The sequence below is a fragment of the Hippocampus comes genome, unplaced genomic scaffold (genome assembly GCF_001891065.2).
Source record: "Hippocampus comes isolate QL1 unplaced genomic scaffold, H_comes_QL1_v1.1 scaffold743, whole genome shotgun sequence".
Classification (NCBI taxonomy): Eukaryota; Metazoa; Chordata; class Actinopteri; order Syngnathiformes; family Syngnathidae; genus Hippocampus; species Hippocampus comes.
The window spans coordinates 1-12,165 of record NW_017805339.1 but is presented as its reverse complement, the minus strand read 5'-3'; the positions used below and the strand labels follow the sequence as shown (position 1 = coordinate 12,165).

The window sequence follows — 12,165 nt, the reverse complement described above, 5'->3', positions numbered from 1 at the left end:
CGGGGTGGGAGGGCGGCTGGGGCAGGATCCAGTCCGTCGGGATTGTCGTCCCATCGCAATGATCATCCGGCACCAGGAAGACGTCCCACTGTTGCCGTACGTGAAGCAAAGCGTGGAGCGAAGACTCTGCGTGGGCGTAGTACTCCGTAAAGGGCCGCAGGGCGTCAGCGACAGGCGTCTCTTCGCCGAACAGCATGGCGTCCATTTTGTGCTTTTGCCGCCTCTCCCTGTCCTTCCTGAGAGCCCGCCGCTCTTCCTCTTGCACGCCGTCCAGCATCACCGTCAGCGCCTTCTCCTCTGCCGTGTAGATGTGCGTCCTGGCCTTGATGACGCGCCGCAGCCCGTCCAGTTGGCGCTGGAACGCCACATCCTCGTCCTCCCCGGTGCTCACGCCCCTGCGGGAGGCGGCGTCCTTACGCAGCCGCCGCAGTTTCTCCAGCGAGCGCAGGACGTCCTGCATGCGCTTGATGTCGCTCTGCTTCTTGCGCACCTCGCACAAGACCGAGTCGGCCGCCAGCTTCAGCTCGCGTTCCTTCTTCTCCTCCTCCGCCTGGTGGATTTGTCGCAGCCGCCACTTGTCCACGGCACTCTCCTTCTCAGCTCGCCGCACCTCCCGCTCGGCTTGGAACAGCTCTGCTTTTTGCCTGCTTTTCAGCCGCCGCTCTCGCACCCGAGCCACGTGCCGCTTTTTAGCTTCAAATCCATCGGCCAGACGCGACAGTTTATCCTGGAGGTCTTGTTTTAGACGCACGGCGTCCTCGTAAGTGGTGGCCCAGGCGGCACCGTCCTCGTGCAGGTTGTTCGTGAGGTTTTGGCAGAACTCGGACATCCGGGAAGCGAGACCAGCGGCGTCGCTTAGAACGTCTCCGAAATCTGGATAAGATTGCGGCTGCTGCGTTTGAGCGTCTTCCTTAGTCTCCCTGGATCTTCTTTTTAAGAAATGACTAAGCCACTGTTCATCCTGCTTCCTCTGGAGAGCTTTTTCATCCACGGGAGACTCAGGACAAATCTCACTTGGTGCCTGGAAGTCGGTATTTGGCGGATTCCAGTGATAATTCTGCACTACTGGTGGATACGTCGGAAGCGGAGGTGGAATGTTGGGGAAGTAGCCCAAAGGAGGAGGTTGCGGAGGTGGGAGAACACAGGGGAATCCGGGAGGAAGATGACTGGAGGGTATTTCGTACCCATAGTTGCTTGGCATGCTTCCGCCGGTGAGGTAGTTGCCAGGATTTGGGTGATTCCCAGGCACACCGGAGCCATACTTCCAGTCCATTTTTTTTTTTTCTAACAATGATCGAAAAGGCTTTAGCAAATGGATTTACTCACTTTTCCCTGACGTCCACTCGATGACTCGGGTGGGAAACTCCAGCTGATACACATAAAGGTCCCTGTACCTGCACAACAAACAGAGAAGACAGGGTCATGAGTTTTACATTCAGAAATGTTCTTTCAAAAAGACAGCCATTTCCCTACTGTGGCACGAATTAAAAACATCTAATTCAATGACATTAGCTTCGAGAGGAGACTTAAATTATTGCGTAAAGCAAATGGCATCGGCAAAGGCTGGCCAACATACGAAATAGACACATTTAAAACACGAGTTGGTCTAATAAGAAATGTAATATAGAAAATAGTAATGATTAATAAGTCTCTCAAATTTAGAGTAATTCCGAATGGAGTTCAAGCTGTAGAGTCGCAGGCGTCCGCCAGGCTACGAATCGCTCAAGTAAGAGGCAAGACAAAAATAAGAAATCGATTAGAACTTAGGGCGTTTTAAATTAAACGTGCTGTAACATAAGAAATCGTCGTGGTAGACAGCAAAGCCGCAGACGACCGAGAAGCCTGAAAACCACGAGGAGAATCGAGCCGAAATAAGCGTTATGTGCAATTGAATCCTGAAACAAATTTAAATTTCGTGTCGTAAAAGAAACTCGCGTTATGACTAGATGCTTTGCAAAACTCGGAAAAATTCGCAGCGAGTTCAACATGTAAAGCCGCAGACGTCCTCACGCTAATTTTAGTATGCTAATTTCTTCGTATTTCCTAGCAGTGCTCGTTACTTTAGGTAAAAAAAAAACACGCTAGCTCTTAAAGGTCGGCAAGCAAACCTTCTAAATGACTTACGTTTTCAACGATTCGATAAACCAGTCATCTATAAGCTCATCAAATTCGGAATCTTCCATCTCTTTCCTCGTGTTAATTTTTGTTAGCTCTTTTCCGGTTCGCCTTCTACGTTACAGCGCCACCAACTGGACTGGAGGACGAACAGGAAATAGATCAGGTTTTGTATTTACTGACCGTCAATAATGTATCTTTATTCATCTGTCCATACCGGTGAGTGGAGTGTAGTGAAAGGCCGAAAAATGAAATCCTCTTCTACCAGACGGAAGAGCGTAGAGTTGAGTCTGCACTTGTTATTGTCATTCATACAACAGAAAAACGACATGGCATGTACTGTATACGATAAGTTATTTTATGAGTTAATTGAGGAGATATAGTTATTATTTTAATATACTGTACATACCTCCTGTAGCAATTTTGGCTCAATGAAGGTTGTAACACTGGAAAATTGATGTTCAATTTGTCACACGATGTATTTCACCTTCTCATGAACCTATCCTGAGATTAAATGACTCTACAAAGATAAAAAACTAAATGTTCTTAATCATTTCAACAAAGCAAATTCAATGAGAATCTTGTGGGCTCATTAAAAATGTCAAAAGACAAAAAGCTGTCATAATTATCACTTGTATTTTATGAAATGCATCTTATGCCACAGCTACTGTTTTATTGACAATATTGGGTTGGAGAAGCAGCACGATGGAGTTTGTCAACTCGGTAGACTGGTTCAAGTGTTTAGTAAGTGTTCATATTATGCATTACAATATAATGTTTGTGAAACAGCATCTCATAATAATCCGATCCGGACAGGAGGTGTTGCCGTGTTGATGATAAACAACTCACCAAAAGTTAAGAAGTGTCACAAATGGACAAAAAAGTGGATGTTTTTGTATATTCCCCCAAAAGGTGAATTTTGCTATTCAGATGTTCGTTAGAGGACAGCAAGGTGTGTACATTTTTATTTATTTATTTATTTTTTGCGAGTAGCATATGAAGACGGTTTAGTCCGGATGTCTTGCGCACACCCATCTAAGATGTGGTTTCAGCAACACGTCCGTGACCTCTGAGGCGGTAAACCAGCTACATTGGCAAGCGTAAGCCCGGAAGCCTCTTCGCTTCCTCAGCTTGGCTCCCAGTTTCCTGCAGTCGGGCATGTTGTTCCTGCACATATGAAAAGTATATTGAATAATACTGCACACCACAGTATGTCAAGTTTGAACATTAACACTGGGGGGGGAAAAAAGTACTTAATGTTTTCAAGTGAAATGTATTGCACATGCAAATTAAATAAAAATGTCATCATAATCAAATTATGCTTGTGCCTTTTCTGCGCAGTTTTTGAATAAACAGATGGATTTTTTTAAATCATGGATTTAAAAAAAAAATCAAATTCATTGATTAAATGAAAAAAATAATGGACAGATTAATAAATTATTAAAATAGGCGGTAGTTGCAGAGGCACCACTGTCGATGAAAAGTGTGGTTTAGACTCACCTGAAGAAAAGGTAATCGCATGACGAGTCCCACTCGCAGTTGTCAAACGTCAACACCCGGAAGTCGCAGGAGGTGCACCTCAGCTGGTCACACGACCTGCCCGCACACGTCCAGTGGTCATTGCAATGTGTTTTAAATTGCATTAAAGCTCAGCATTGAAGAAATATTGGGTTTTGGCACCTCTTGGATGCGGCCGTTCCCACTCCTTTTGCCACGGCACTTCCTCCGAGGTAAATAGGACAGCACCTGGATGGATGCATGGAGGGAGGGAGGGCTGGGGCATTAAACCGGAGGAGTTTCAGAATATTTGGGCCGCTCATTTAGCTCACTTTCTTCCTCCAGGCTGAGAATGAATCTGGTCGTCCCGATTTCTTTTGGGAGGTGGCGCAATCTGACATTAAATGAGCAAAAATAGATTTAACCAAGTCAATTAGCATTCAGAATCTTAAAACTGACATTATTATCTTTTGCTTTAGCCATAATACCCCAGGGATCGACAATTATAGATTTGTTTTTACAGCGTGCAGTGGAGGAATTGCAAGGGATCATGCAAACGAAAAGATTTTTAAAAATACTGTGACATTTATAGAAACAAGATTATTTTACTCAAGTGTTCAATTGAGTCGTGGCTCGGTCGTCTGATGGAAACAATTTTCATCCCGAAGTATTCACCTTATCCTGAGGTGCATGACTGAGGTCTTCCTCCTGTAATTCCTCCAGGAGAGCGTCAATGTCCTCAGTGATGCTGTTTTTCTTCTGCCCACATCTGGTGGCACAATGTATACTAATTAAGCTATGAAAGACTCGCCGTTAAAAAATAACATCAATAAAATGAGCCACATAGGAAAGCTACACTTATAGAACGTCAGGAAAATGCCATCTCTGCTCATTAGCTTTAGCAACATTAGCTTGGTATACCCGACATTCCGACGCTCGCCGGAGTCTTTACCGCACTTGCCATCCTTCATGGGACTCGCCAGGCTGACGGAAATGTTGCGACAAAACTTCTTTTCCACCTCGTCTAACAACTCATCCAGATCGTCATCCATGGCGGCTTTAGCTCCATTAGCGCTACAAGCTAACTAAATCGCTTTTACGACAACATTTGACGTTGCTAAGTAACGCGGTCGTAAACCGGACATGCACAGACAATCCTTCGAAGTAAATGTTTATACTATTCTTTTATTTTGTCTCGAAAAATTGAAATTCAAACAATTCTCTTATATTCAAATGAAATGTATTTTCGATTCATTAAAGGCTTATTTATTGGGTTTTTTCTTGCAGTTTAAAGTACAACAATTTTACCTCTTTCATGTACTTTGAAAGTTCAAAAGAAAGTACAATCGTACCAGTTTAAGGACGACGCTTTATGTAGCTTCGTCACACTGCAGAAATGCGCAATCAACCCTTCGGGAAAAATAATGTCGCTATTGTGTCTAACTTGTGTCAATTCAAATGAAAACAATAAAAGAACTTAAGAAATGACAATTAACAGTTTATTAATAGTAACTGTATGTGCTTTTTTGTATTAAACAGTACATGAAGCACATCGGAAACAACAAATGACAATGGTTAAAATATCCGATCAATAATAAAACATCTTGAAAAAAGCGTTACAAATGTAAATATGTAAGGGTAGGAAAAACAAATTAGTAACACAAACTAATTGCATAAAATATGTGCCTTGCGTTGTCGGCAGGATTCGAACCTGCGCGGGGAGACCCCAATGGATTTCTAGTCCATCGCCTTAACCACTCGGCCACGACAACACATAAATGAACTACGACCTTATTTGATTTATCTAATAATTTACGTCGGTTGTGACCAAGCGTAGCTGAAATTTGATTGCATTGAATGCTTCCATATGACCAAATCAGCAAAATCAGAGGACAGGGATATTCCACTACATTAAAATTATCCCTAAATTTCATATTTTCCACTTCTGTGATTTTTTTTTCATGTAAGGTAAAAAGACTTATGAGACATCCTAACCAGTGAAGTGAAACAAGGAAGTGAATGTCACCACGTTTTTTTGTCATCTGTTTCGATTTGAGTCGTTGCAGGAAATAGGAAACTGTCAAAAGCCACACACCATCGGTATGGAATTTGTTTTTTGTAAATTACGTGAGAAACATGCCGCCAATTGTTTTTGGTGTCTCGAAATAATTAATGAAAACAAACCAAAGTGGAAAGAAAAGAAAAAAAAATCCTCAATAAAATAAAAAATTTGAATCTTCATTTTCCTCTTCGTCAATTCATTTCACACGTGAGATTTGGGGGGTTATTTGACGTCTTTATTGTTGTACAGAAGGAAGGAAGGCAGGACATTAATTTGGGACTAGTTACCCATCCATTCTTCCATATTATGATTCGCTTTATCCTCACAAGGGTCGCGGGGATTGCTGGAGCCTATCCCAGCTGTCTTCGGACAGTAGGCGGGTTACACCCTGAACCGGTTTCCAGCCAATCACAGGGCACACATAGACAAACAACCATTTGCGCTCACAACACCAAGAGGGCAATTTAGAGTCTTCCATTAACCTGCCCTGCATATTTTTGGAACGTGGGAGGAAATCGAAGTACCCGGGAAAAACCCAGCAGGCACGGGGAGAACATGCAAACTCCACACAGGAAGGCCGGAGCCAGAAAATGCCTATCAAATGTGGACCCCCACCTACTCGTAGTTTGGCATCCACGGAATCACCCAGTCATTTTTTTTCAACATTTTTTAAATCCATTTTTCTTATTTTTGTTTTTTTAACACTTTTTCTTTTTGGGGGGGGGGGGGCTAATATTCGTCTTTCGTGGGAAACAGATATTGAAGGTGGACCCCCACATACTCGCAGTTTGGCATCCACGGAATCACCCCGTCATTTTTTTTCAACCTTTTTTAAATTTATTTTTTCCTGTTTTTTTTGGGGTGGGGGTGGGGGCTAATCCTCATGTTTCGTGGTAAACCGATTTAAGGTGGACTCCCACATTCTTGCAGTTTTAGCAGTCATGGAATAACCCAGTCACATTTTTCTTTCAACACATTTTTAATCAATTTTTTACTTTTTTGTTTTTTTTTTGTTTTTCTTTTTTGTTGTTTTTTTTGTTTTGTTTTTTCCAGTGGGACCTCACCAGAGAGGTGTCCAGGAGGCATTCCTAATCAGATGCCCGAGCCACCTCATCTGGCTCCTCGCGAAGATGGAGAGAAGCGGCTCAAGTCTGAGCCCCTCCCGGATGACAGAGCATCTCACCTTATTTTTAAGGGAGAGCCTCTGGACACCCTGCAGAGGAAACTCATTTTGGCCATTTATCTTCGCGATCTCGTTCTTTCGGTCACATATCTCGTGACCATAGGTGAGGGTAGGAATGCGGATCGACCGGTAAATTGAGAGCTTCGCCTTTTTGGCCCAGCTCATTCTTTACCACAACAAAGTCCGCATCAACAGTCGACGCCGCACCGATCCGCCTTTCAATCTCCCGCTCCCTCCTGCCCTCACTCGTGAACAAGACCCCAAGATACTTAAATTCCTTCATCCTGGACCCGCAGAGGGCAGAGATTTGAAGGTTCCGATGATCATCCCAACCGATTCACACTCGGCTGCGAAATGCTCCAGTTCAAGTTGGGGATCCCGGCCGGCTCCAAGAAGCCAACAGCACCACCTCATTGGCTAAAAGCAGAGAAGCAAGAGTGAGGCTACCAAACCCCCTCAACGCCTCGGCTGCGCCGAGAAATTCTGCCCATTGTAAGGTTCTGTTTTTGGTGGTAAACACACGTTGGAGGTTTATCACCACTTTTTGAGGAATCGAGGGTGTTTAACCCTTTCATGCACCCTGTAACATTAACTGTCCACTGTCGTAACCGCTGTCCCTGAAAGAGTTTAAAAATATATATTTTTTCCCATCTTACGCTTTCTTTTTGTTTTTCTTTTTGACACTTTAATGTCACGACATTCGGTCATCTATCTATTATACTTGCTCCTCATGTTCTCAACTCAATTTAATGGTATTTATAGAGCACTTGTTGCTTATTCTTTGTTATTAAATCTTTCTGTCATTTTAGTCAAGTCTTTTTAGGATCCGGGTCTCAGCCTTCCTGTGTAGTGTTTGTATATTTTATTCATGCCTGCGTAGGTTTTATCCAGGTACTCGGGATTTCCTTCCACATTCCAAAAACATGTATGGTAGGTTAACTGATCATTCACGGATCAGGGGTGCCCAAGCTTTTTTTTACCGAACATCTATTTTTCGATGAACCGACCTCCACGATTGACCCGTTACCTCACAGACGCGCACTTACACACGCATGCCCTGATGAGCAACTAAGATGAACGAAACAGAAAACTAAAGTACACGCAAGAGTTTGTAGGTTTGTGAAAAGGACATCCCTGCCCACCTTCGTCGAAACCCGGCGCGGAGGCATGGGACGCACTGTTGCGGCGTGTTCATTTTAACCCTGGAGAACTTCTTCTTCTTCTCCTTTCGGCACATCCCTTTTCAGGGGTCGCCACAGCGAGTCATTAATTCCCATCCGTCCCTGCAAACCGCCCTACCAACTCGCATGTCCGTCTTAGCAAAAGTTTTAGGCCGGATGCCCTTCCTGACGCAGCCCTCCCCATTTCTCCGGGCTTGGGACCGGCACCGGGGAACAGTGTACCCCCAGGGGAGGGAACTGCTCCCCAGCGGCTGGGTTTAACCCTGGAGAACCCACAGGGTCAAATTTGGCCCTAATCGTAAGTTAGGATTAAAGCATTAAATATTTGAAAAAAAAACCCATATATTTTGGTGTTCAGTGAACATATAGCAGTTACTTAATGTACAATTTTTCATTTTCCAAAGAAGAAAAGGGTTCTTGGGTTCTCCAGGGTAAAAGTGCTTCTTCCGGCCCCCCAAATTTCCATTCTTTGCCAATGGCCTCGGCGAATTGTACATGAAACAAAGTCTGAATGAGAATAAAAACAATAAAAGACAGAGCGCAACAGCTCTAATCGCAAGCTGCAATTCTAGACTATTGGCCGCTAACAACTTCCGGCGATGCAGGTCACGCGCCCCCGTAGGTTAAAGGTGACCTGCTTTTGTGATTTTATTTATTTATTTTTTTTTTTGCAAAAGTGAGACTGATAATAAAATAAAATAAAAAATATCATATTAATAACACCCACATAGACACACTTTTTTTTTCCTCAACACCCCTCGTGATCAACTCAAGACCAGTCCCTGAGCTACCATCCATCGCGATCGACGTATTGGGCACCCCTGCTCTACATTGTCTCTCGGTGTGTTTGTGAGTGTGAATGGGTGTTTGTCTACGTGCGACCTGCAATTGGCTGGCAACCAGTTCATGGTGTACCCCGCCTACTGCTCCGGGGCGGCTCCAGCACGCCCGGCCGGGACCCTCGTGAGGATAAGCGGCTCGAAGAAGGGATGGACGCATGGATGTTTCGGCACACAACCTGGAGATCCATTGGCAAACTCTCATATGGCGCCCAGTGACGCTTTGACATCTTTCCACCCTTTTTTTTGGTCCTGCCGGCGCTTTCTCAAAAGGCACTGTGGGGATAGGAAATAGTGTTCTTATTTTATTTATTTATTAGAAATGCACATCAACATGAAAAACAGCTCAAGCAGTCATATTTGGGAAAAACAATGAGAAGTTAGATGAGCCCGTAACAGTTGAAGAAAGACTATACCTTAAAAAAAAAACAAAAACAAAAATCAAAAAGCTTCACAACTCCCACACATTTTCAACACATTTTAAAATATTAAATCAAGCTGAAAATGACAAAAAAAAAAAAAAAAACACTTTTGAAGGTATGAGCACCTGTTCGCTCTCACTCGCGAAATGGGAGACGATCACACCTCTTTGAGGAAATAAAAAGACCCCATAAACGACGCCCGGTGTGCGTGCTTCAATTTGTTTGCCCCTCGTAGCTGACGTTGACTGTAAAACTGACGCATAGGACTCGAGACGAGTACACATCGTCTTTTTCAACACTAAGATGTTCCCATATTTTTTTCAAATGGACGTCTGCTGACAAATCATGTGAAACGCCACAGACGGGCCAACGGAAATGAAAATAGATCAGAAAACAACTGCTACTTTAACACACACAAAGCAGCAACACATTACTGTTGAAATTCCTGGCGGCGGCTTTTTTTTTTTATGTGCGTGTGTGTGTGTTACGTTTTTGTGTGTGTGACTTACATAAGACAGCAGGGAGAAAAAGAGTGTCAGGATCATTACAGCAGAAAGCAAAATGATCCATTCAATATTCATTTTCAGGACTCCAATGGGTATGCCGGGGCAATCTGTAAATGGTCAAAAAATAAGTGCAATGATTAGTGGTCTCATGGATAGTCAAGTGACTTCATCCGTGTTTTGATTATAAGAAAAAAAGAGAAGCTCCAGAAATGAATCTTTTTTTTAGAGTTGCCCAGAAGTTCCCCCACCCCCGCATCACACTCACGATGGGAACTGGAGCTGGGATTTCCCCGTTCATTTTTAGATTTTTGTTTGACTTTACAATTTTAATAAAGAGTTGACATGTGACTGTGGCTCCCCTTGCCCACTTACGAGGGCATCACAGTAACTGAATCGCTCCATAAGTCGACCAAATGGCGACTCGTAAATTCAAAATTAGGGACGGCGGTACAACAAGTCGAATGCTTCCGGTAAGTCGCACCTGACAGCTTGAGGACCACCTCTCCCTCTAGGTTTCTTTCCCCGACGGGTGCGTACAGGCGGCATTTGTACGCGATGTTGTCGCGGCACGTGACGTTGGGCAGCAGGATGTCGTTGGTGTCGTTGTTGAGGATCACCTCCCGCGTCAGGCTCACATAGCGCTCGACCGCGCCGTCGGGCAGATCGCGCAACACTAGGCCTCGGCGTTGCGGCGTGGGTGGGTTGCCGCGCAGCTCCATCTGTCACATCGACACGGTTCGGTGAGCCTCTGAGAATGTAGCGGTGGCTAGCCTTTTCCGTTAGATTGATGTATACGTAGGCTAGGGGTTTTTTTTTTTTTTTTTAAAAAAAACCCCCCCTCTCTGACTGACATCCCGCCCTGCTAATAGAAACGTGTGTCGCAGGCTATGACGCAAATATTCGTCGACGAAATGTTGACATTTAATATTCATTCGACACATTTTTACAGCATCGGAAAACGTTAATAATGTTTGTGTCATGTTTGTCCTCTGACAGAAACCATATTTAAAAAAAAAAAGTATTTCCCTCCTATCTTTTTCCATTTTCAAACATTTTTGAAAAAGCTCTAGGGAGCCACAGGAGGGCGCTAAAGAGCCGCATGCGGCTCCAGAGCCGCGGGTTGCCGACCCCTGGGCTAGGTGTTTTGTTGACATGATCAAGACTACTGTCATATTTGTTGGATTAATGTAGCCATTTTCCACAAAAATTGTTGAATCTAAATGTATTAATTATTTTTTCAGTTTTTATTCTTTGCAAAATATTTACTTCATTTTACGATTTTAGTCAACAATTTTGCATTTAACATTTTTAAGTGAGCCAGACTCCAGCACACCTGATTCAAACGAGCAGCTCATCGGCAAGCTCTGTCAAAGCCTGAAATGATCACGATCAATTGAATCGGGTGTGTCGGAATAGGGAAAGCTCTAAAACAGGCAAGACATGACTCTTGAGGAACCGCACTTCGCTAACACTGTGCCAATGAGTCGGCCACGGTCTCACCCAACAATACAATAATGTTTGGGAAATTTTTAATTTTGAGGGAACTCATTCAAGGTGTATCCCACCTACTGTCAGAAGACTGCTGAGATAGGCCGGCCATCATCCTGCCTGTTTTCTTTCCTGGCTGCAACACACCTGACTCAAATGATCAGCTCATCAGCCAACTCTGAAGCAGCATTAGAACAATCCCGATTATTTGAATCAGGTGTGTTGCTCCTGGGACAACTAGAAAACAGGTAGGACAGAGGCCCTTGAGGACCGAGTTTGGACAACCTTGCTTTTAGAGGATTTGCGGATTTAAAAATGGATGGATCCGACTGTATCCTATGTTTGAACATAGGCGGCTTTTTTTTAATTTTTAGATGGAATTCAAAGCCCACTGCAGATGATTACTGGGAATAGTAATAACAAAAGTAAAAGTGGTGCGCGCGCGCGCGCGCACAGACACACACAAACGAAAGTGAAAGCGTGAAAGCAAAGACAATGGTAAACAACGAAATAAAAAAATAGTCCAACAGTCAATGCACGCCATTTACCTTGTACCAACTAACAGACAAGTACTGCACTCCTGGTTTGACCTGTGCAGTGCATGGCAATGAGCAATTGTCACCCAAAACACCCCAAACAATGTGCACTTCCTCGCTCCGAGCCCAGCCGCCACCTAGACGGAATAATACGTTACAGTCGTATATGAAACAAATTCGTGATTGTATTTGAAAATACTCACCGAGTGACAGTAGGAGGAAGGTCATTAGAATCGCACACATTGTTGACGGCTGTCTGCTTGCCTGAGCATAGATGGCAATGGCGAGTGAAGAAAAAAGAGGAAAGGGCGTGGCCTGACCGGGGGCGTGGTTACT

At 44.0% G+C, this 12,165-nt stretch overlaps 3 protein-coding genes and 1 non-coding gene across 6 annotated transcripts in view; all 4 read right to left on the bottom strand.

Annotated features, from left to right (window-relative positions):
* Positions 1–2,252, bottom strand: part of LOC109516970 (WD repeat-containing protein 73-like) — an 8,286-nt gene extending 6,034 nt beyond the window's left edge. For 2 of the 3 annotated variants that reach the window (XM_019871816.1, XM_019871817.1), the window contains exons 1-2: positions 2,125–2,179; positions 645–1,394 (exon numbers count right to left, since the gene is read on the bottom strand). In XM_019871816.1, coding sequence (XP_019727375.1) covers positions 645–1,273 — 629 coding nt within the window. In that variant the 5' untranslated portion in view covers positions 1,274–1,394; positions 2,125–2,179. Of the gene's footprint in view, positions 1–644; positions 1,395–2,124 lie in introns of all 3 variants that reach the window. The other variant, XM_019871818.1, reaches the window with a different exon arrangement.
* Positions 2,253–2,774: 522 nt separating this feature from the next.
* On the bottom strand, positions 2,775–5,389 carry cfap418 (cilia and flagella associated protein 418). The gene is made up of 6 exons (XM_019871821.1): positions 4,534–5,389; positions 4,288–4,381; positions 3,945–4,006; positions 3,796–3,861; positions 3,616–3,711; positions 2,775–3,282 (listed from the first exon to the last, which is right to left on the bottom strand). The coding sequence occupies exons 1-6, from the start codon at positions 4,662–4,664 to the stop codon at positions 3,123–3,125; spliced, it is 609 nt and encodes a 202-aa protein (XP_019727380.1). The 5' UTR covers positions 4,665–5,389; the 3' UTR covers positions 2,775–3,122.
* On the bottom strand, positions 5,303–5,384 carry trnas-aga (transfer RNA serine (anticodon AGA)). Its single transcript has one exon. It is a non-coding gene; the product is annotated as a tRNA-Ser (tRNA).
* Positions 5,390–8,780: 3,391 nt separating the features above from the next.
* On the bottom strand, positions 8,781–12,103 carry cd83 (CD83 molecule). Its single transcript, XM_019871822.1, has 5 exons — positions 12,033–12,103; positions 11,842–11,966; positions 10,287–10,524; positions 9,809–9,912; positions 8,781–9,153 (listed from the first exon to the last, which is right to left on the bottom strand). The coding sequence occupies exons 1-5, from the start codon at positions 12,070–12,072 to the stop codon at positions 9,079–9,081; spliced, it is 582 nt and encodes a 193-aa protein (XP_019727381.1). The 5' UTR covers positions 12,073–12,103; the 3' UTR covers positions 8,781–9,078.
* Positions 12,104–12,165: the final 62 nt, after the last annotated feature.